Source organism: Rhineura floridana, chromosome 5, assembly GCF_030035675.1.
Source record: "Rhineura floridana isolate rRhiFlo1 chromosome 5, rRhiFlo1.hap2, whole genome shotgun sequence".
Classification (NCBI taxonomy): Eukaryota; Metazoa; Chordata; class Lepidosauria; order Squamata; family Rhineuridae; genus Rhineura; species Rhineura floridana.
This window is the reverse complement of record NC_084484.1, coordinates 159,837,417-159,862,903: the sequence shown is the minus strand read 5'-3', so window position 1 is coordinate 159,862,903 and position 25,487 is coordinate 159,837,417. Positions and strand designations below refer to the sequence as shown.

At 42.2% G+C, this 25,487-nt stretch overlaps 1 protein-coding gene across 1 annotated transcript in view; it reads left to right on the top strand.

Annotated features, from left to right (window-relative positions):
• The window catches only part of DDX10 (DEAD-box helicase 10), a 245,864-nt gene that overhangs the window by 205,743 nt on the left and 14,634 nt on the right, over window positions 1-25,487 (top strand). Inside the window, exon 17 of the mRNA XM_061628643.1 lies at window positions 22,659-22,783. Within this exon, the coding sequence (XP_061484627.1) occupies window positions 22,659-22,783 (125 nt within the window). The remainder of the gene's footprint in view (window positions 1-22,658; window positions 22,784-25,487) is intronic.

The window sequence follows — 25,487 nt, the reverse complement described above, 5'->3', positions numbered from 1 at the left end:
GCACGTTTGCCACGTCTCTTACCCTGTGGCTTGTAAACTCGGCTGCGATGCACTCTTTCAGGCATCAGCCTGACTGCATTACATGAATACTGTGGCTGTGTGCTTTTAACAGCTGTCTTCTTACAGCTCTGACCGTCATTCTCTTTCCACCCCATTAAACTCAAGGCATTAGCACACTTCACACCCACGGTCATTCTAAACTGCCCCTGTGTCATGAAACCCTGACAGACAACTTTGCCTCTTCTCTACACAAAACATTTCCCTCTATCAAATGTTACACAATACCCAGAATACACCAGTTTTTGAACTGATAAAATATTATGAGCCAATTCTGGAACAAACAAACATTCTGACATTATCCCAAGTTTATTAAATCTCACCAGTCCTCGGGCTTCCACCCGTTTCTGTGATCCAGCCGCAAGTTGCACAAAATCCTGCACTTCTTCTGAAGCATAAAACAAACTTCTGTCTTTGATTAATATATGGCTTGCCCCGCTGTCAACATGCCAGTTAACAGGTCCTAAATCTTGAGAATTCTGTTTACAAACAAAGTTCACACTTCCCTGCTTCAAGCCTCCGTCCCTGGAGTTTCGCTTGACTGCACAGTCCCGCTGGAGATGCCCACGAGCCCCACAGGCATAACAAGCCTTCAGCCTTTGATGCTCTTGCTTGTTTTCCTGTCTGCTGCTGCTTTCTTCTTTCAGCTTGGCTCTTTGCTTTTCCTCAGCACTTTTCGCCTCTTGTCTCCGCTGCCATTCCTGGGTCAGCTTTTCCTCAATAAACGCAACATTCAGATCTCCGTCAGGCATGGCTTCGAAAGCCATGACCATATTATTCCAAGTCCCATCGAGCGAAGCCAGGAACAGATAGGTCTTCTGAAGTTCAGAGTGTTCGACGCCTCGGTCCGTCAGCTCAGCAAACAGGCGTCTGAATTCCGTGAGATGCTCACACATTTCGCACTCACCCATGAAGCGCATTTGATAAAGCTTCCAAGCCAAACACAATCTAGATCCCGCAGTCTGTTGCACATGAAGAGCCTCCAACACGTCCCACATCTGTTTGGCGTTTGTAACATCTCTCACGTGTAGCAGTTGAGAGTCAGATAGAGCCAGAAGTATAAAAGCCTGCGCCTTCTGATCTCTACGCGTCCAGGCCGCAGTCAGTACCGCCAGAGTGGGTCCATCTATTGTGTCCCATAAATCCTCTTTTATCAGCAAAGCCCGCATCCTCGGCTTCCAGCTGCCATAATTCTTTTCCGTCAATCTTTCCATTGGCAAGCCTCCCCCAGACAGGTTTACAGCCATGTTGCTCACCTCTGTCTGGTACAATCAATCAAGCTGCCCTCTGGAACTCCATCTGCCGTTCAGACCAGCAACTTACTCCCATGTAATGCGCTGTGGATCTGGGCCCATAACCCTTGTTGACGTGTGTGCGTTGTTGCATGAAACAGCATACATTATGTTGGAGTTAAGTTGAGCAAGAAACTTCCTCAGAGCATTAGAGCATGTTAAGAGTCTTTATTAAGACATTATGGCCAAAGGCTTAAGAGTAAATACATGTAGAGTTTCTTCAGTCACCCCCCTTCTGGTACATCTCTCTTCAAAGGTAAACACAGAAGACAACCTCTCAGTTCAGAGGCAATACACAGAAGACTCAGCTTAACACAGATAGCTGCTAGAACTTTTCCCAGTTTATCGCGATGGCTACCATAGCAACGGCCTTGGCAGTCCGTTCCCAGACTGGGCAAAGACATAACTCCCCCTAGTTACAGTTTTTCAGACTTGATGGAAAACAAACTCAGTGACAGTGCGGTTCAATGGTCAACAAGCACAGCCATCACGGCTAGTAGCCATTGATAGCCCTGTCCTCCATGAATTTGTCTAATCTTCTTTTAAAGCCATCCAAGCTGGTGGCCATTACTGCATCTTGTGGGAGCAAATTCCATAGTTTAACTATGCGCTGAGTAAAGAAGTACTTCCTTTTGTCTGTCCTGAATCTTCCAACATTCAGCTTCTTTGAATGTCCACGAGTTCTAGTATTATGAGAGAGGGAGAAGAACTTTTCTCTATCCACTTTCTCAATGCCATGCATAATTTTATACACTTCTATCATGTCTCCTCTGACCCGCCTTTTCTCTAAACTAAAAAGCCCCAAATGCTGCAACCTTTCCTCGTAAGGGAGTCGCTCCATCCCCTTGATCATTCTAGTTGCCCTCTTCTGAACCTTTTCCAACTCTATAATATCCTTTTTGAGATGAGGCGACCAGAACTGTACACAGTATTCCAAATGCGGCTGCACCATAGATTTATACAACGGCATTATGATATCGGCTGTTTTATTTTCAATACCTTTCCTAATTATCGCTAGCATGGAATTTGCCTTTTTCACAGCTGCCGCACACTGGGTCGACATTTTCATCGTGCTGTCCACTACAACCCCGAGGTCTCTCTCCTGGTCAGTCACCGCCAGTTCAGACCCCATGAGCGTATATGTGAAATTCAGATTTTTTGCTCCAATATGCATAATTTTACACTTGTTTATATTGAATTGCATTTGCCATTTTTCCGCCCATTCACTCAGTTTGGAGAGGTCTTTTTGGAGCTCTTCGCAATCCCTTTTTGTTTTAACAACCCTGAACAATTTCGTGTCGTCAGCAAACTTGGTCACTTCACTGCTCACTCCTAATTCTAGGTCATTAATGAACAAGTTGAAAAGTACAGGTCCCAATACCGATCCTTGAGGGACTCCACTTTCTACAGCCCTCCATTGGGAGAACTGTCCGTTTATTCCTACTCTCTGCTTTCTGCTTCTCAACCAATTCCTTATCCACAAGAGGACCTCTCCTCTTATTCCATGACTGCTAAGCTTCCTCAGAAGTCTTTGGTGAGGTACCTTGTCAAAAGCTTTTTGAAAGTCTAAGTACACTATGTCCACTAGATCACCTCTATCTATATGCTTGTTGACACTCTCAAAGAATTCTAATAGGTTACTGAGACAGGACTTTCCCTTGCAGAAGCCATGCTGGCTCTGCTTCAGCAAGGCTTGTTCTTCTATGTGCTTAGTTAATCTAGCTTTAATAATACTTTCTACCAGTTTTCCAGGGACAGAAGTTAAGCTAACTGGCCTGTAATTTCCGGGATCCCCTCTGGATCCCTTTTTGAAGATTGGCGTTACATTTGCCACTTTCCAGTCCTCAGGCACGGAGGAGGACCCAAGGGACAAGTTACATATTTTAGTTAGCAGATCAGCAATTTCACATCTGAGTTCTTTGAGAACTCTTGGGTGGATGCCATCCGGGCCCGGTGATTTGTCAGTTTTTATATTGTCCATTAAGCCTAGAACTTCCTCTCTCGTCACCACTGTGTGTCTCAGTTCCTCAGAATCCCTTCCTGCAAATGTTAGTTCAGGTTCAGGGATCTGCCCTATATCTTCCACTGTGAAGACAGATGCAAAGAATTCATTTAGCTTCTCTGCAATCTCCTTATTGTTCTTTAGTACACCTTTGACTCCCTTATCATCCAAGGGTCCAATCGCCTCCCTAGATGGTCTCCTGCTTTGAATGTATTTATATAATTTTTTGTTGTTGGTTTTTATGTTCTTAGCAATGTGCTCCTCAAATTCTTTTTTAGCATCCCTTATTGTCTTCTTGCATTTCTTTTGCCAGAGTTTGTGTTCCTTTTTATTTTCTTCATTCGGACAAGACTTCCATTTTCTGAAGGAAGACTTTTTGCCTCTAAGAGCTTCCTTGACTTTGCTCGTTAACCATGCTGGCATCTTCTTGGCCCTGGCGGTACCTTTTCTGATCTGCGGTATGCACTCCAGTTGAGCTTCTAATATAGTGTTTTTAAACAACTTCCAAGCATTTTCTAGTGATGTGACCCTCTGGACTTTGTTTTTCAGCTTTCTTTTTACCAATCCCCTCATTTTTGTGAAGTTTCCTCTTTTGAAGTCAAATGTGACTGTGTTGGATTTTCTTGGCAATTGGCCGTTTATATGTATGTTTAATTTAATAACACTGTGGTCACTGCTCCTAATCGGTTCAACAACACTTACATCTCGCACCAGGTCCCGGTCCCCACTGAGGATTAAGTCCAGGGTTGCCGTCCCTCTGGTCGATTCCATGACCAACTGGTCTAGGGAATAGTCATTTAGAATATCTAGAAACTTTGCTTCTTTGTCATGACTGGAATACATATGCAGCCAGTCTATGTCCGGGTAGTTGAAGTCACCCATTACTACCACATTTCCTAGTTTGGATGCTTCCTCAATTTCATATCTCATCTCAAGGTCTCCCATCGTGGTTCGGAGGCTCCTAGCATTAGCGTACAGGCACTTGTAAGCAGTGTCTCTCTTCAAGTGTCTTTGGCACTTGTGGTTTGGCCTGTGGTAATTTTGCTCTTCTGAATTTATATCCTGTGCCCCTGCTCTCACAATGCCTACTTCTAGGCCTACCCCTTTTAAAATTTCATCATTTCTTTGGTTTTTATCCCAGGGGGGAGGTTTATTACGAACCGGACCTTCCTCAGCTCCTGTCGGGTTTCCCCCCTCAGTCAGTTTAAAAGCTGCTCTGCCACCTTTTTAATTTTAAGTTCCAGCAGTCTGGTTCCATTCTGGTTCAAGTGGAGCCCGTCCCTTTTGTACAGGCCCGGCTTGTCCCCAAATGTTCCCCAGTGCCTAACAAATCCAAACCCTTCCACCTGACACCATCGTCTCATCCACGCATTGAGACTGCAAAGCTGGGCCTGTCTGGCTCGTCCTGTGCGTGGAACCGGTAGCATTTCAGAGAAAGCCAACTTGGAGGTGCTGGCTTTCAGCATCCTACCTAGCAACCTAAATTTTGCTTCCAGGACCTCACGGCTGCATTTCCCCATGTCGTTGGTGCCAATGTGCACCACGACCACTGACTCCTCCCCAGCACTGTCTACCAAACTATCTAAACGACGGGCAATATCCGCAACCTTCGCACCCAGGCAGGCAAAACACCTTGCAGTCTACACGCCCATCACACACCCCACTGTCTATGTTCCTAATGATCGAATCACCCTCTACAAGGATCCCTCCACCCCCTGGAGATATATCCTCGGCACGAGAGGATAGCTGCTCATCCCCCAAGGAATGGGTCCCTTCTAAGGGATCATTTCCGGACTTCCGGGAAGGGTGACTTAGCCTGTGCCTGCTTTTGAGACGGGCTCCTGCCTCAAAAGAAGCTTATTCAGATATATCAGTCAGTTTTTTCTTTTTTTTTTGACTGATTAAACTTCTCCCGGGTAGGGAGAAACGAAGAGATTAACCTCAAAGCCTATTTTTGTTGGGACGACCAGATCTCATTAATTTATGGGTCGAGGTCCAGCCGACGAAGGTGGGACGGATTTTCAACAGCAAGCTCTATCTGTTAAAGCGAACGTTCATCTTATCTTCTAAGAGAGAACGCACTAACAGGCAAGCACCCTTCTTTCTATATTTTTCTTTTACTTGACTTAAATTGTTGCTGTTTAAAAGAGATTTGCCAGATTGATCAGTTTTTGACATCTCACTGGGGAGCCATAACTTCTCTCTGCTACGCACTAATTAATAGCTTATCTCTGTTTTTGTTGCAAAAAGCTGTCCTGGATTTGCATTCTAAAGATATACACAGAAGAGGGATTTCTATTCCAGATTTTTATTTTGAAAAATATTATACTGTTTTGAGACTACTCTCTTTTTGGTCTATTTTATTTTGACGAATCTGTTTCTTGACGATTGCCATTAATTGTTTCGATCCTGGGAACTGCATTTTGTTTACTTAACTATTGGAGAGATAAGGCTGTCTGCTCTGTTTATACTGTGATGTCACCAAGTTTGGAGTATTAACCCAATTGTTGCTGAAATAAGAAGTGGTTTTCCTATATTTTTCTTTTAAAATGGCAATTAAGAAAGTGGCTGAAAATCTGGAAATAACTATGTTTCAGAAAATAATGGATGAGATTGAGATAATGAAAATTGAATTGAGTAAAATGAAGCAGGAGATTAAAGATATAAGGGTCCCTGTGAGAGAGGTGACCCTGGAAGGGGTCCCTGTGAGAGAGGAGACCCCGGAGATTGGAACAGGGGTCCCTGTGAGAGAGGAGACCCTGGAGACTGGAATAGGGGTCCCTGTGAGAGAGGAGATCCCGGAGATTGGAACCAACGTGGAACAGGAACAAGATTTGGAGTCTATGGACTTTAGAAATAAAATCTATTGTTTGGAACTCAATGTTATCTCTGAAGAAATGAATGAAGATTCTAGAGATAAAGTTATCAATGGCATGGATAATCTTCTGGACTGGAATGATGTGATGGAGCCCAATATAGAGAAAATCTATGGAATTAACTGCAGCCATGTGACAATGGAAAAACTTTTAAGAGATGACCCAGTGTATTTTGAAAAAAAGAACAGAGATATGATTTTACAGCAGTATTTCAGCAACCTATTCAGAATGGATGGCAAGAAAATATTTGGGATAGAGGTAATTCCCATCAGACTCTTACTATATGACTATGGCTTTGACAGCAAGATTATTATGGAATACTGATAATGGAAGATTGGATATTGAAATTACTGGACTTAACAGGACTACTGAAGATGGAAGATGGAAAATGGAACTAATAGAGATAATAGAACAATGGCTACTGAAATTATTGAACCTAACAGATTCTGATGTGATGGATTAATTGAAATGTTTATTTTGACTATGGTTATGACAATAAGATTATCATAATTAGTAATGAGATGGATTAATCGATATGCTTATCTGGAAAAAAAAAATTGATAGATATATTTCTTAAAGAATTGAAACCTCTCTTTGACTTTTTGTGGAAAGAATAAAGTAATGTTTATGAGATTTGATGATTAAGTAAGATAACTACTGGAGGAAAGTGATTTTATAATATGACTTAAGAGACAGGATTGTTATATATTATAGACTTATAACTGATTTGATCTTTGACAAATGGGAAGTCAATATTTTACTCTTTATTTTTTATTTTTGTTTTTTCTTTTCTTTTTTTCTTTTTGTTTAACTATTTTTGATTTTGTTTTTTGTCTTTGAATGTTTTATGATTTTGTCTTGTATGTTTTATGAAAATCTGAATAAAAATTATTGAAAAAAAAAAAAAAAAAAAAAAAAGGGATCATTTCCCTCTTCCTCAGCTGGATGCTCTCCTTCCCCGAGACCATCGTTCTCCATGGTAGCAGGAGAGCTATCATCGTTGGAGTGGGACACAGCTATAACGTCCCTGAAGGCCTCCTCCACACACCTCTCTGCCTCTCTCCGCTTTTCCAGGTCCACTACCTTGGCCTCAAGGAAATGAAGTCGTTCCCGGAGAGCCAGGAGCTCATTGCACCGAGAGCACACCCACGACTTCTGTCCAGATAGACAGGCAGATAGTCGTACATGCTGCAGGGGGTGCAAAACACTGGAAAGCCCCCACACCCCTGCTGGCTTCTTTCCTGCATAGTTTTGTTTAAGGTTTATTACGTCAATGGGTTGGAGACTGCGGTTTAGTTGAGGTTAGGGAACAGATGGGCAGAGTGGGGGGCCCTGGCCTCCTCGCCCTGCTGCCGAACTCGCTCTGCTGCTTAACTCGCCTTGACGCTTTGTCAGCTGGGGCCTGCTTAACTCGCCTTGACGCTTTGTCAGCTGGGGCCTGCTTAACTCGCCTTGACGCTTTGTCAGCTGGGGCCTGCTTAACTCGCCTTGACGCTTTGTCAGCTGGGGCCTGCTTAACTCGCCTTGACGCTTTGTCAGCTGGGGCCTGCTTAACTCGCCTTGACGCTTTGTCAGCTGGGGCCTGCTTAACTCGCCTTGACGCTTTGTCAGCTGGGGCCTGCTTAACTCGCCTTGACGCTTTGTCAGCTGGGGCCTGCTTAACCCGCCTTGACGCTTTGTCAGCTGGGGCCTGCTTAACTCGCCTTGACGCTTTGTCAGCTGGGGCCTGCTTAACTCGCCTTGACGCTTTGTCAGCTGGGGCCTGCGTAACTCGCCTTGACGCTTTGTCAGCTGGGGCCTGCGTAACTCGCCTTGACGCTTTGTCAGCTGGGGCCTGCGTAACTCGCCTTGACGCTTTGTCAGCTGGGGCCTGCGTAACTCGCCTTGACGCTTCGTCAGCTGGGGCTCCCTCTAGCTCGTGGAGCAGGCTCCCTCGGTGCTCTGACTTTATATGTGTGGCTGGTTCCTCCCAGCTACTGCTGCCAGCCAATGATGTGTTACTTGAGGCTGATGGCTCAACTATCAGCTGGGGCTTAACTCTTTAGGATTATCTCAGGCTTCCTTCCTTTGAAGGCAGGAAGGCAGGCTTCCTTCCTGAGCGAGGGGTGGGGCTGTTTAAGCTTTTGGCTGCTTTTAATCTAAGCAAGGGGCTGCGACTTCCAGGCAAGTCTTTTTTGTTTGTTGTTTTCCCACCTAGAACAGCCTGACCTTTCTTTAACCTAGGGAAACAGAGCTTGTGGTTGTGTTTCAGGAAGGCTAAAGCTGCCCTTTTTAGCAAGGACTGAGCTGACTCTCTCCCTGTATGTATCGGTGGAGTTTCCTTTTTCCCCTTCTCTCCGACTGGAATTTAGCCTTGTTTACATTGTCCCCTGAAGCTTTCCTGCTAGGGTGGTGTTGAAAACTAGCTTTCTATAGGCTTCCTTCTCCTAGGATCTGTCTCCTAAGATATAGGTTCTTTCAGAATTTGGCTCCTAGCTCAGCGTGACCTTGGGCTGCCCTTATTACTTATTGCTCTGAGCTGTTTTACTTCAATTAAATAATGGAATAAATGGGAGCTACTTACCCTCTTTTCGCTCTGCTGCTTAACTCGCCTTGATGCTTTGTCAGCTGGGGTCTTGATGCTTCGTCAGCTGGGGTCTTGATGCTTCGTCAGCTGGGGCTCCCTCTAGCTCGTGGAGCAGGCTGTCCTACATATGTGCTACAATATATACAAATATATACAAATAAGCAACCCATTCCTACTCAAAGTAAGTATGGTCACCACCTCCATGCTGCCAAGATGCACCCTTACTTGTTGCCTCTTTAAAATCTATGAAATGGGTGGGCTATTTTCAAACTTTCTTTGAATTGTTTCATTACTGATATGATCATCAATTGTAATTCATTCATAGGCAAAAAAAACCCTTGTGGTTATAGCCAACAGATATTTCTATCTAAAAAGCAGGGAAATTTGGTAGCTATAGTGAATGCACCTGGGGACCTGACCTCCTCTCTGAGATATTGCACTGCCCTACAAATTTGTTAAAATGCAAACACAATTTGGGTTGATCTTTCACAGTCCAATCCACTTCCTGTGTAGCTTGGAAGAATTTGGTAACATGCCTCTAAGCAAGGAAGGGGTAAGGGGAGGGAGGAGGGGAGGGCAGGTTTGATTATTTGCATGCTTATTGAATTCAGTGGGATTTACTCCTGTGCAATCATGCTTAGGATAGGTGAAACTGACCTGGGGGAGAAAGGGGGAAGAGGAGGTGATAAGGGGAAGGTACGGCTAGGGAGGACTGGGGAGAGGATATGGGGAGGGGAAGGAGATTGGGTGGGTGGCACTGGGCAGAGGGAAAGCCTCTTTCCTTTCCAAAAGGAAAACATTGTTAACAGTATCATTTTTTCAGGGTTTCCCCCACCTTGCTATTCTACAGCAGGCACATGTAGTCCCTCACTCAAATTTAAAACACAGCTGTCCATGACCACATCTACACCAGACATTTATTCCACTTTAAACAGTCATGGCTTCTCCCAAAGAATCCTGGGAAGTTTAGTTTGTGAAGAGTGCTGAGAATTGTTAGGAGACGCCCTATTCCCCTCACAGAGCTACAATCCCGAGAATTCTCTGGGAAGCGGCTGACTGTGAAACCACTCTGGCCACTGGAGCTCTGTCAGGGGAATAGGAGTCTCCAAACAACTCTCAGCACTCTTCACAAACGACACTTCCAAGGATTCTTTGGGGGAAGCCGTGACTTTTTAAAGTGGAATAAATGTGGCGTGGGTATGGCCCCCTGATTAGCAAGATTAGCCTTATTTTTAGAATACAGATAGTTGGTTCTTATTGAGCATGCCTGCGCTATCATAGTCTCCAATGTTAATTTTCTTAAATTAAAAATCAGCCATGCATTTTTATTTTTTTTTTACTTTTAACTGCAGAAAATGAAGATCAGAGTATGGGGCAAGGTCAGTAAAAAGATTACAGGTACTCTGTGAACATGGCTGATTTTTAATTAATTTCAACAAATTATGAGACCACTGACAGAAAAAAGTCCAACAGGGGTCTGGATTATTTTACTCTTGTTTTAGACTTTGAAATCTGGAGTATCACCATGAAAACCTAGAGGGTTGTTAAGCAAGCATTTCTGAGTTCAGGACTATAAGTTTTGTAAGGTTTTGTTTTGAGATGAGCTTATGGGAAGCATCAGAATAGCATGGGGGATATTTTCAATTTAACATGGTGGAATGTGAAAAATCCATGCTGTCTCTAATATACAGCCATTCTTGTGGCTGTATAATGATGCTAGGAAACAGGACTGTATGCACTACACCCCAAGACATTGGCAGCAGTACCAGTCTCTCATATACTGCGTCAGTGCAGTCCCCAATCTTTCATTCAGTAACCCATCCTGCCAGCAACAAACAGGCATGGATCAACTAATAGGATCATTCCTCTGCCAATATAGTAAAGGCTCAGATACTTCATAAGGCAATACAGGACCAGGATAATGTAGGGCAGCTTTGTAGGTCCCACGCACTCAATTCTTTCCATCTGGATTTAGGCCTGAAAGAGCAAATGAAAGTGTGGGTGCATGGAGAGTAAGTTGTAAGCAAGACAATTTGTGATACTGCACAAATAATTGCTGATTACAGGGCATGTCTGTTAAGGCATTAGCCTTTGCTTCTAATTTCCCAGCTTTGTGGAGCATGAGCCAATATGAGCCACCCTGGGCTTCTACTGTGAGAAAGGGCGGGATATAAATCTAGTAAATATATAATAATGAATAATAATAGTTAACTCTGATCTTAAACTAGCAGGGCTTTTTAACAATTGAATTATCATATGAGTAACGCTCTTTTTTTAAAAAATGAAGCTGCGTTTTTTGCTACCAGTGCAGAATCACAGAATGGATGTGTGCTTCAACATACTGTGTAAACTATTTGTGTTCAGTCGAGAAATGTATTTTCATTTATTAATTATACTGGGTGATATCCAACATTAATCATACTTAGAGCAGACCCACTGAAATAAGTGGATTGAAGTAAATGTTATGTTTATTCTGAATGTGAATAATGTTGGGTATCACCCTGTACTCTTTTCAATGTGGTAACAGCAGTTTTTGCAGGTCTAGCCTTGGTCTAGCCTGCATAAAGGACATTTACTTTTATTGTTACTCTGTTTGGTTTCTTCAGTGCTTGGAGAAGAGACTTGACTGATTAGGTGGAAAAACTCATCAGATTTATTGCATGGTGTGTAATTTTGCATAGTGCAGATCTTAATAAAATTACAGCATCTCTTTAAAACATTTTCTCAACTTCTTTCCAGGCACTGGAATTACTGATACATAAAGGGGATAAATGTTCTCCCAGATTTAGTTTTTGCTTTAGTGGCTATGCTTAAAATCCAGGAAGGCTCTTTCATTTCCATTCTCATTATTTCCAGGCATTGTGGTCTGCAATTTGGATACATAGCCACCAAATAAAACATTATTTGACAAATGGAAATCTTCCCCAGTGTTTCTTATACAAACCGATACAAGTTTGCTGAATTGAAAATGATGGAAAATAGAGAGGGAGTGTGAAAAATTGACAAAATGATTATGGTGGAGAGGGAAAGCTGCAGATTCTCCAAATACAAACATAGCACATTCTTAACAGTGTTAGTAGAAATCCAGACTGAAAAATAATGCAGGGAAAACACAGATCTGATCACAGTTCTGTGTCTTTTTCAAGCTTCTTATAGCATATGATGGAAAGTTATACATAGATTTTAGAGGAGCTACAAGCTCAGCTTAGCTATTTCTCTTTGCCTGTTAACATCAGGTGGAGAGCTGTGGCATCCCCTACCAAATCCCTGCTGTCCATGTGTTGGGGGAATTTCTGAAAGGGGAAGTAGTCTTTAATCTATCCCTGTGAGCTGCAGTGGTGCACATTCAGGGCCACCTTAGGGCACAATGCAACCCTGTGGCCTCTGTTCTGTTGCTGTATCATCTTGTTGGCTGCCAGTCTCTTTTAGCTAGCAGCAGTCAGCACAGTCCCTTGGCTGTAGTTTTCACTGGTCACGTTTGTGCATAACTTTTAAACCAACATATGTAGCCTGTTGAAAGCATGATGCACACAAGCTGTGTGCGGGAAGCGAAGAACAAACCTTGGCTTCACATTGTGCTTTGTTTGGAAAGAAACAAACCATGAGTGTTGGTTCAGATGTGATGTTAAGACTTAAGGCTCACTGCTTGCTGCTCACGGTTGGATGAAGGGAGGAGCAAAATGGGAGCACTCAAGTGGTACATACCAGCATGCACCTAGTGCCATGGTATTGTTTAAGCAATGACATACCTTAGCAAATGCAGCCACTGAGTAGAGAGAGCTCCAGGTACACAATAATATATATATTTTAGTCAAATTTGTTAAGCATGCAAGACCTGCAGAAACTCCCCTCGAGAAGCAGCATATCTGCTTGTGTTTTGAGGCCAAGGCACCATCTGTTCTTGTAACTAGTTCAAACATTCAACTGTATTTGTCACTGCAGTGCCAAGGTAATTTTCACCTCATCATCCCATTTTAGAATGTTTACTTCCATTTTCTTGTAGAAAAAAATATTTTTCTGTTACCAGTAATGCAACCATAGACATTCAGTAATTGAGGATGAAAACACAACTCATTGCCTCATCTGTTTAATTTGTCATAACTGTTGTTCTGAGTAGGTACTTAATATCCTACACATTGGAATGTTTAGAAGGGGCTAAGCTATGGAGCATCCTCCTTCCATTAAGAACTTGAATATTTCCCATTTCAGGCAGAGGGGTGGGGCAGTTTTTTAGCTTGGTTATACATTTTTTGTTAACTTAATCTGGTTGTTAGCTGTTCCATGATCATGTCATCCCACACTCAAGAAAACCAAGCTGTCATTTGCTTCCATTTTTGGCACTCTCTTTTTTGACAGTCCTGTACCAACCCACATTCACCTTTTTCAAGCATGCCTTTGAGCAGACTTGAATAAGTCACATTTGAAATGAGATTCAATTCCCAAGTGGCTTTCTGTCGGAAATCTAAATCTCCCAGACACTCTTATTAAATTGTCTTTTCCCCCCAAACTGTCACTGAATCTCTACACTGTTTATTTGGGATGAATAACAGTAAAGAAATGATGAGAGATTCGAAGCTGTTGTTTTTGTTGCTCATTTGGTCTTATTCTAGTGTTGATGTCTGGCTATGTTCCACGTTTCACCTGTAGTGAGTCGTCACCATGTAATAAGATCAGAAATTATTGTGAAATCCAAAGTAACAATGAGAATTAGCTGTAGGTAGATACGTTGTTAAAATCTAATTTTTGTGCTTTCCCCCTGGCTTTCAGAAATTCACTTGCATTCTCATATAAGCCAGAAATGGCTAGGTTTTGGTCCTGAATAATAATGACCTTCCCTGCATGGATAATGGCTTTTTGTGATCTTTAATTCTTTTTTGTCAAAACAGAACAAGTTTGAGTTTGTGCTCAATTTCTCAGAACAAAACTACTTGTGTAAGTTTATGCATTACTACCTAAAAAGTAGTACTACCTAGATATTACAGGAAATGATTCATATTGTTTTTTTAAAACAAACTGTTGAACAGATTGAAGACATCTCATTTAGACCTATTTACAAGATGGAGCTTATTGCCAGAAACCAAGTTTTATGTCATCATACTTATGAACATTGTTCTCTACTGAGCACATACAAACACACTTAATTAGATTGGAACATTTATAAATTCACTCTAAAGTAAAGTAGGGCAAAATGAGAGTTTCACTCCTGGGTCTTCCATATTCCCAGTGTGGGCATAATTCCAACCTGAAAATAAATGCCACTTCAATTGGTTTAACACAGATCAAACCCACTGGCATTGGATCACTGGTCTTCAGGTGATAAGTTGCATTTCTCAAGTGGGAAAGTGAAAGAATAAATGCTAGGTTGCATATTAAGGCTAAATTATATGTTGGAATTAAGGGATGGGTCCATGGTTTTAAAAGGATAAAGACTGCTCGACTAGATAGTTGTTGTATAGCATTTTAATTTATATCTATATAAATACTTAATTTTTTTACAGTTTGCCTGTACAAGAATATGTTTGTATTAGTTGAATGTTCATCCTACTCCTTCACAAGGACATGGAACGGGTAACAGTTAAAATATAAAGAGAAGAAAACATACACTTGAAACAAAACCCAATTAAATCAGTCTTTCTTCTTCTTTCATTCACACTTAATCATGGTTGTAGAATGTCAGCCAAAAATGAACACTGTACAGCTCTTCTAGAAAATATTCATGCTTGGACTTCGATGTACCTGTAGGGGAAAGAAGGTTCACATCCATTGCAAATGCATCTTTAAGTGCCTTTGTTATTCAAAATTGATGTGACGGTGGTACAGTCAAGAAGGCACCTTTCAGTTAATCCTAGCTGTTGTGATGGTACAAAGGACAGAAGAATTATGCTTGGAATACATTAGGGAAATAGTGCAGATGGTTAGAGTATTGTATTAGGACCTAGGAGACCAGGGTTCAAATCCCCACTCAGCCATGAAGCTCAGTGTGTGACCTTGGGCCAGACATTCACTCTCAGCCTAACCTATGTCATGGGGTTGTTGTGAGGATAAAATGAGGTGGGAAACCATGTATACCACCTTGAGCTCCTTGGAAGGAAAAGTGAGATGTAAATGTAATAAAAATACATAAAGTATTCTCTGAGACCTACCCAAGAACGATGGCCAAAGAACAGTAGAGGTGGCATTGGGACATAGTAGATTGTCTTCTCCACCCCTCTCCCCAAATTGAGACAAATGTTTACTTGCTTTCCTTCTGCAAGAGATTTTCACAGTATGCTTGACATAACTAGAGAAGGGATATGAACAATAAAAACAACTAAGTCTTATTTCAAATACCATTACTTTTTACTAAATTAATTTAAGATGTTTCAATTGCATAACACTTGAAGTATAATATATAGCATTAATAAGTGCAGCCTCAACAACCCTTTGTTTTGATCACTCTTACCCACATTGTCCCCAAATGTAATCATCTAGGAGTTGAGAAGCCTTGTTTCCTATTTTTATGAAAGCTAGACACAAGTAATCAATCATAGAATGTATTTCATCTTGCTTGCTGTGTAGATAAGTTACACTCTTTACACAGTATAAGGATTTGTCAAATATTCCTGTAATAAAGAGACAAATGAATGAGCAGCTTGGAAGTGTAATCTGCTTTCAGATGAAAAATCGGCATTTCATAGACCATACTGTACTCTGCAGAGATAACTTTAATATCTGCATTGAAAGAGAGATGAATTTGACCTTCTGTAAATGTGGCTCATACATTACAGAAGGTTCATATTTGCACGGAGAACTGTAATGTGTGTTCTGTGTCATACACAGAAACACCTTCCTGGCAGCAGTTCACACACTGGCTGAAAGAAATGCAATGCAATATGACCTTCACTAAATGAGAGAGTTTGCTGCTGCTGTCAAAGGAATTGCCAATGGGAAGTTGTAATGGTGTCTCTGGAGGTTTGCATGCTACAGCTACCCTTACAAATGCATTCCATAGAGACATTTAGGGAGCACTATAAACAATGCTTTCACCTCATACCTTTCCTCATATTGGGGGAAGTGGGTTCAGTAAGGTCACACATTAGCCCAAGACTTGTGTGTCTCATGTATATCAGACAAAGGGATGTTGATCCAAATACATTCTGTAAGTTGATTTTGTCAGAATGTTTTCCTCCTTATATATTCTCATTATATATCAAGTTTATAAATTACTACATCGTCCAAGAAGTCTTTGGCTCAATTTTTGACTGTTTCATAGGTATCCTTTTCTGCTGGGGTTTGAGGCTTGCATCAGTCACCTCTCTTTTTTTAGATGACTGGCATTCTCTAATGGGAGAGATACACAGAGAAGGGCCTTGCAGAAAATACTGGCACACAGGCAGGTAGACATGGGAATAGTCGGTGCTTCAGGGTCCCAAACTATTAAGGGTTTTAAAGGTACATACTAGTTTTTGAAACTGATGGGAGCTGTACGTCTATCATATGACAAGATATTTCTTGTATAAAGAAACAACTTTTTTTAAAAATCCCCTGGTTAACATAAGCCCTTAAAAGTTAGGGTTTTTTTTGTCCAAATATTATTTGTCCATATTCCTAAATGGGTATTTTAGCACTGAAATATTTAAAAAATTGTAGCATCTTCTTTGTTAATTTTTTCAACTGCAATGTAAGCAAAGTACCAAGAAGTTCCATAAAGTTATATAAACCCTTTCCTCCTCTTGTATACGCATTTCCCCAGTGGGCATATATTGAGCTCCCTGAAGAAGGTTGATGTGTTGAAATGTTTGAACACAAGAGACGACTTTTGAGACTTCCTTTCTGTACATGGGCTGACAGCCGTGACTGCTGTGAACCATGAAAATGATGAAAAGGTGTGTGAGATAAGAGAATGTAGACACGTCAAGTACATTTTGTAAAATATGGAAGGGGGGGAGATGTAGGCTCTGGGTGGTTGCTCCTCTCTTTTTCTCCCCCCCCGAAGTAATTTTTCTGTCTGTTTTGTTTCCATGTCTTTCCTTGTCAATTTTGTTATCATATTTGTTTTCCCTTAATCTTGCTGAACCACTTCAGTATGAGGCACAGAAGAGAAAGCTTTGATTTTTGTTTTTCACTTTTCTATGTTTGGCTATAAAATAGATTGGACTCCTTTATAAAGCTTATACTACCACCCTAATCACATTTATTTGAACACAGACTTCACTAAAGTCAGTGTAAATGAATTTTCAGCCAGGATGTTAATATCACAAAGGTTCTGAAGTAAAGGATGAAAGTATTTTGTCAACTCATTCATGAAGAGATCTGCACTGATTTTTTACCCATCTTAATTTTTTAGATGAAAGAAATGTTTTTTGGGATACCAGAATATTTCTCCCATTTTTTAAAAATAACTTTAAATATGAAAATGTTTGCCTTTTGTTGTTGTTTTGAAACTTTTTCTGCCATTTCCCTCTTCATCTGTTGGTACATTAATGACATTCCCTCTCTCCCCCACAACCACCCCTGGCTAGGGCTTCTTTCTTCTTCCAAGAGTGATTCCAGCCAGTCATGGACTACTTAGTTGACTGTGTTTTATATCACCATGCTACATAGCTCATCAGAGTTGGCTATTGCTGAGGGCAAACAAGGAGTATTTAGAGCAAGGGCAATGCTTCCTGGACTAGTCACATAATCAGGGACCATGTAGTGAGTGTAATCACATCACAAAAAGGCAGTGGAACTTTACTCAGAGCAGTCTTGAAAAATCTTTGGGGAGGAGGGGCTTATGATGCTAACACGCAACTTGTGAAAATTGTAACAGTACCCCAGCATATTTAATGTGAATGCCAATGGATTCAAATGTACCCTTAAATGTAAATGTACTGCCTTCAAGTCGAAGTCGATGGCTCTGCCTCTCCTTGTTCTTTTTGAACAAGTTATATCCTTCAATCGCTGTATTCCAGTCATGGGAGCTATCCCACCAAATTTCAGTTATACCTATCAAGTCGTATTTACACTCCTGTATTAAAAGTTCCAGTTCATCCTGTTTGTTTCCCATACTCTGGGCATTAGTATACAGACATTGAAGACCATGTGATTTATGGCCTGGCTTCCTTCCTACATTTTTACTATTACTAGGCCCCATTAGAGCTGTTCCTGCATTTCCCCTTACTGTGCATAAGCCTTTGTTAGTCGTTACCGCCAAGTTTACATTCCTCCCCCTTAGGATTCAGTTTAAATCCCTCTTGATGAAGTTCTCCATGCTGTGGCCAAACATACTCTTCCCAGTCCTTGTGAGGTGCAACCCATCACTTGCCAGCAGTCCATCTTCCAGGAAGCATAGCCTGTGATCCCAGAATCCACATATCGTAGTCAGTCATTCACCTGAAGTATTTTTCTTTCCCTTTCCACTCCTCTTCTAAGTACTGGAAGGATGGGTGAGAAAACTATCTGGGCCCCAAAGTCCTTGAGTTTCCGTCCTAGAGCTTCAAAGTCTGACATGGTTTCTTCATGGTTCTGCTTGGCAGTATCATTTGTTCCCACATGGAAAAGAAGAAAGGGATATCGGTCAGTGGGTTTTATGAGCAATGGCCACCCTTCCATTACATCTCTGATCCATCCTCCAGGGAGACAGCATACCTAGCAAGTCCATGGATCTTCTCAGCATACTTAGGTTTCAATTCCACGCAGTAGGGAGTCTCCCACTACTACTACCCTTCTCTTCTTCTTGTCATGTGGCATGGTTTCATTGCCTCTGCTTGACTGAGCTTCAGCCTCTTGCTCACTGTCGCATGGGGTCTCCTGTAATTCTACCCCTGCAACTGTGCTCTAGTCTCATTCTCAAGTGCCTGGAAGTGGTTCCGTAGTTCCAGCGGTGAAGGGTGTCTTCTAGCTCTTCTGCTCCTGTCACCTTTTTTCACAGAGTTTCCTCCACTTCATTATTGCTCTCTACAACAGCCTCCTCTTCTGCTTCAACATGCTGTTGGTCTTCCACATCCTCTACTTCTCTTTGATGTTGTTCCAGCATTCTATCTAAGAACTCTTCATCTCTTATACTCTTCAGCGTGGCCACCCACCATTCCAGGCCCCTCACTTTTTCTTCCAACAGCACCAACAGCTTGCACTTGTTGCATGCATACCCCATGTTGTTCTCAGACAAAAATATATACATTGCACACAGCTTGCAGGTCACGACCGCTGGAGTGTCCTTCCCATCCATAGTCTCTACTGTCTTTTGTTACTTTCTTTCTACAGTAGGGCCCCGCTTTTCAGCTTTCCACTTCTCGGTGTTCTGCTAATACGGCGGTTTTAACCAGCAAGCAAACAAACACGTTGAAAAGGAAAAAGCCACACGCACACACCCAGAACAACCGAGGGAAGCTGAGTGCGAGTTACAGAAGGCGTCCATTTGCCTAATTATTCCCTCATAAAAGGTGGGGGGTTGTTTTCTTAAACTCCCAATTTCCAAACCGCCTGATCAAATTGGGCTGCAAAACACAGCGTGCCCTCCCTGTGAACCGAGATGCTTCAGGCCACGGCTGGCGTAGGAAAGGAAGCCCCCTTGCGACAATGCTGCATTTCATGAACTGCGCAACTAGTCGGAGGTTGGCACTTTTAAATCTGTGCCATCCAAAACCGGCCTCTCATTCTCCTGCCCCAAGCGAGAGGAGCCTGTGCCTATCATTTTTTAGATGAGGTCAGGATGGAGCCCAATAGCAGAAGCTGCTCTGATGCCAGTCCGATATAAGGGGTGAAGGCTCAGTTTCCATCGGCATGTGCTGAGTTCAGCCCTGTCCTCTGCTCCCTTCTCCTCCTCCAGGAGCGGTGACACGCAGCGGGAGGTGCGCTAGGACCCGTGTGCAGGGGATGGTGGGTGGGGCGGAGGTGTGTCGCTTTGGGCTATGCTGCCGCCTTCTGCTCCGTCTTTTCCCCTTTTCCTGGCGGCCCAATGTGCAGCCACTTTCAGATTGAGCTGCTACGCTGCTCCTTCTGACGGAGGCGAGGCGTGTGAAGCGCAGCCCCAGAGCGAGGCACGATGGCAACAGTGAGGCGCATCTTCCACCTCCACCCATGTGGTGAGTGCTGCACTTGCGGTGGCAGGAAGGAGCCCACGAGCTGATGCAGTTGGCAAAGGGGTCCCGCGGTGGGCAGGGTCACTGGGCAGCTGTTGGGATTGCTGCTGCTGGCTTGCAACTGGCCCGGGCACCTTTGGAGCTGGGCTCGCTCGCTTGCTCTCTTTCTGTTATTATTAGTGGGGAGAAAGGCTATGTTCCACTTTTCGGCGATTTTTGCTTTTCGGCGGGGGTCTGGAACCTAACCCGCTGTATGAGTGGGGCCCTACTGTACTTCTATTGGAATGACCTGTGCTTTATCCTGTCCTCCTTCAGAGTAAATAGGGGAGTCCCACTGGTTATGTGGTGCTCCGTACAAGAAAAATATTTTTTTTTAGGTACCTTCCCTTTGACCTCCCACACCAAACTCCTCTGCCAAACTTCTGTTAGCTCTCCCTGTTCGCTCACTCTCTGAGAGCTGGCTTGCTTGTATCTCCTCTGGACTAGCTGATACAACTCCCTCTACTCTGCTCAGTTAGGAGTCAGCAAAAAGAATGAAAACTCCCAGCACACACAGTTGCTGCTAGTTGCACTCACCAGCTATCAGGCCATGCCCCTTCCAATCAAGCTGCTATGAAGACCTTCAGAGCAGAACGACTTCAGAGTCCTCTTTGTCTCTTCCTCCCTACACCTCCTCTGCCAAACTCCTGTTAGCTCTTCCTGTTCGCTCATGCTGTGAAGGCTGGCTTGCTTGCTTGTATATCCTCTGGACCAGCTGACACAGCTCCCTCTGCTCTGCTCACTTAGAAGTATTGTTTTCCACTAGCATTGTAACCAGAAAGCCAGATGATAAAATGAGCATAATGATTATGATAAAATTAGCTGTGGTGTACTTCACACATTTGCCTCTACATAGCAAAAAAGGGACCAAACAATCAATCTGTGAAGCTGCCCTCAGGCTTCTGTCTCTTTTATCCCTTACCTACCCACTCTTCCCTCCCTCCCTCCTCCCTTTTGGTAGTTTGCAGTGGTTGGTGAATCCACCTCTGGTTTTAGTGATAATTATGAGCCACGGTTTACTGATGCTTGTTATACATTAAGAGAGAATATTCCAGGCTTTAATCCCCTTGGCTTTAAATATTGCCTTTTTATAATAAAAAAAGGCTTTCCTCCTTCCCTTTGCCCCCCTTTTTCTTACTCTCTTCCTGTTACCTTTTAAACACTACAAGATAATTTCTTTGGGAATGAATAAGGGACTCCTGCAGTGGTGTCTAAAGCATATTTTATGTCCATGTCATCTTTCACTCTCCAAAGGTTGACAGAGGAACTTTGCTAGGAAAAGCACAAGGTTCATACATTGTTGGGATGGAGTCTTTGCATCTAAATGCAGTGCTCATTAACAACAACAACAAAAATACATAAAAGTAGTTAAAAGAGGGCAGAATGCCCTTTTATTGTATTTTGCTGTTTTATTGCTTGACACCCTGGGCTCCTTTGGGAGTGAGGGTAACATAGAAATGGAATAAATAATAAGTAAAAATAACTAGTTAATTAAAAATAAAACGTTCTAAAATGTATTCTGTAATCAAAGGTTAACTCTATTGGAAAGAGATAATTATTGAAGAAATCCTTTTCCTTGAAATATTAAGAAATGTAGGTAATCAGTGTTTGTTCTTTTTAACGTTGGAGCATGCTAACAAAGTGCCCGTTATGACTGAGATAGATTTGGAGTGATACCTTGTCAGTTTCAAGGATCCTTGAGGGTTGGGGGTGCCCTTGAAGACTGCCCGGAAACTGAAATTGGTACAAAGAGCTGCAGCCAGGATGCTAACTGGGGCGGAATATAGAGAACATACAACCCCTCTGCTGTATCAGCTCCACTGGTTGCCCATTTGTTTCCGGGCACAATTCAAGCTGCTGGTTTTGACCTATAAAGCCTTATACGGCTTAGGTCCAGGCTATCTGTCAGAGCGCCTCTCCCTCTATGAACCTGCTCGGACTCTAAGATCCTCCAGCGAGACCCTTCTCATTACCCCTTCTTTCCTGCAAGTTCATCTTGCAGAGACACAGAATAGGGCTTTTTCGGTGGCCGCCCCTGGACTGTGGAATTCTCTCCCTAGTGAGGTTCAGTTGGCTTCCTCATTATCAATTTTTCGTGCGCAGGTGAAGACTGTTCTATTTAGACGGGCTTTTAACTAATGTAGTTAGTTTTAACTTATGTTTATTTAATTTATTTTTAAATTGTTTAAAATGAATATCATGTTTATTAATCATTTCTGGTTTTTAATGTAAGCCGCCCTGAGTTCTTCGGGAAAAGGGCGGGGTATAAACTTTTTAAATAAATAAAATAAATATTGGGAGGGTACATAATAGGCTGGTTTGCACCCAGTGCTAAACCGTAGTTTACTGCTATGTGAATGAGCCCAAGCCAAGCTTGGAATAATACATGTGGAATCCCATATTATAAGGAAAGAAGGGAGAACAGGTTATATTGTGGGACACATGAAAACCATTGTGTAGACTTGACAGGAAATGGCTAGGTTAATCATCAAGCAGTTTAAGGTCACATTCACACATTATGCTTGGTGCAAATGTACGGGCTTCTTGGGAGGAGATTGCAGCCATTTTGCTCCTCTTAGCTCAGCACAGCAGCTAAGCCATGTTTTGGCTGTGTCGGCTGAACCTTGCTGGTGGTTAAGTTCACTCCTGCTTAACCACCAACTGGAGCCGAATTTTGGCTTAGCTGCCACATTGAGCTAAAAGGACTGGGAAGCACATACATACTTTTGAGGGCAATATGGAGATGTCTAACACTGTACATTTCTTTTCTTTTGTTTTACTCAGGTGGAAGAGGAAGACATAGCCTTTCTGGATCACAGTGAAAGTGACAATGAATTTGATCCAAGCACCCTTCCAGACCCTGATAGATATACAGACTCTGACCAAGAGGCAGATCCAGAACATTATGGGTATGTATTGCATCTTAATAATCTGATTTTACTTCTCTCTCTTTCTTTGTCTTGACTCTTCATAGTACTAAAACCCTAAACTGCTGAAACAGTACCTACCAATGCTTACAAAAATTGCTGCATCCTGGACTGAGCAGCATAACTGAAGAATCATAGAATCATAAAATAGTAGAGTTGGAAGGGGCCTATAAGGCCATCAAGTCCAGCCTCCTCCATTGTTCCATAAAAGAGTCTCCATTGTTCCATAAAACAATGTGTTTTTACTTAACCATAACAAAATAAACAAGAGCCAGTGTGGTATAGTGGCTAGAGTGTTGGACTACGACCTGGGAGACCAGGGTTCGAATCCCCACACAGCCATGAAGCTCACTGGGTGACCTTGGGCCAGTCAGTGCCTCTCAGCCTCAGAGGAAGGCAATGGTAAACCACCTCTGAATACCGCTTACCATGAAAACCGTATTCATAGCGTCGCCATAAATCGGGATTGACTTGAAGGCAGTGCATTTCCATTTCAACAAAATAAATATTGCTGGATCTAGGACCATTATCATTTCAGTTCTTAAACCATGCAATATATCAGTTGGTGTCTGTTTTTTCTCACCAAGTTTCTAGCTATTAAGTAGAAAGTCAAATTTTGAAATTCCTGCAATATACCAGTGCTTTCATGATCATAGTATGAATATTTATCTATGTACTTATTATTTTGACAAAGTCCTCTGGATTGTGAAAAAGCCAATATGCTGTTAAGCTTAGTTTTGTTAAGTTAACTATCATCATCTTGAGTATTACATAGCTGATTGTTAGGTTTGGGGGGGCGGGGGGGGTTCTGCTCTTCCCACTTTCTTCATAAAAATCTTGCAGTGTAAATTTGCCCTTATTTTTTGTTGGCTATCATGAAGAGTGAGAAGGACCTGCAGGGCGGTTCCATACTGTCATTTCTGAGGCTTTCTGGTTTCTGTTGCTGACAACAAGGAATTATCACTGGACTCTGCATGCTTCAGGATTTTGCTGCTAGCAAGATCCCAGCAGGCTCTGTTGGCAAGCTTCAGGGCACAGCAGAAAAGCCTTTTGCCTGCCTAGGCTATTGATTAACTGCAGAGGAAGTGGAAGGAAGTCCACCTCTATATGAAATATAATTGGGTCACATATTTCTTTTTGTGAGCCAGGACACACCATGCTGCACCAACACTTTTGCGTAGAAGCTTGATCCAAGAGATTCAGAATGCAGTTTTGCATTATTTCCACAAAGTTGAGGACTTTCTCTTGGAAAGATTTAGTCTCCTGGCCAGGAAATGGGGAGAACATATATGTGTTGGTGGATGTTACCTACTTCTTTTGTCTGCAGTTTTGTTTGTGGTGGTATAGGTGTTTTTCCTGTTGTTTGGGGGTGGGTTCTGAATATAACCAGTTTTTCTTCTGTGAGATGGATATTTAGTGTTTCCTAAAACAGCTTTTTAGATTCCCATATGTGCCTCTGGGCCCCAAAAGGTTGAGTCCCTGTCCTAAAGTTTTATTAATAACCCCTGGGACTCTCCATGCTGGAAAATGAAGGTGTTTGGGGGAGGAGTTTTATTTATTTATTTATTTATTTATTATATAAAATATTCCTATCCCGCCCTTCTAGCTAAAATAGGATACTCGGTGGCTCACAATAAAATAACACACAATAAAAACAAAAAATCCATTAAAGTAGATAAAAATACATAGAATAGGTTATCAGTGATTCCCAATGTGTTTGGATCTGATGTCATATGGATAGGGTTTGGAGTGGATGACATTCTGCTTCTGACTCCCCCCCCCCTTTCCATTTTCAGGCTGTGGGACATTGCTGTGAAGAATACATGTAAAGACAAGCCCAAACATTTCTTTCTATATGAATCTGGTTAGCTAGTAAAGATTCTACTTTCAATCTATAAAGTTTTCAAAATCCAAACATTTCTAAAACAGGGCTAGCCAGGAGGGGGTAGCAGAGCTGGCTTTCCATGGGGGGAAGTCCACAACCTTGGTGTCACTGTCAAGAAGTCCCTCTCTTGGGTTACCACCCATTGTACTTCAGACAGGAGAGAATCCCAGAGCAAGGCCTCTGAGAAAGATCTAAAGGTATGGTTAGGGAGGAGGCAGTACTTAAGGCATCCCGTACCCAGACTGATTAGGCTTTTCCAACACTTTAATAATAATGATGTTAATATTGTTTTTGCAATTCTGAAACTTGTGTCTTGGAATATAAATGTTACTGTTAATAGTGTTTCTTTTTAAATGAAAAATGTATCTTTTTTTAAAAAAAACCCCAGACTCAATCTTTATATCAAAGAAATCGCAAAATATGAACTGTCTGTCTCGGCTATGGAAAGCTTCCTTTTCATTTTTAATTGCAAATCTTTTCAGCCATACTTGGCGTTTTTTCCCTTACAAGGGAAGCTATATACAAACTACTCTCTCAAATTTGCCTTTAAATGAAAATGCATTCAACCTATCCCTCCACCAGATGAGTAATTAAAGAATCCAAGCATGTAATGCAACAGGATTTTTTAATATATATCTAGGAACAACTATCATATTTCTATTTAAGGCTATCTTAATGTTAAATAGTTAATGAGTCAAAGCATTTGTCGGGGGGGGGGGCAAGTAGGGTGTAGAAGCAGCAGGTGAGTGCCCTAAATATTAATTAGGCAGATTGAATTCTTAATGTATCTACTTCCTCAGC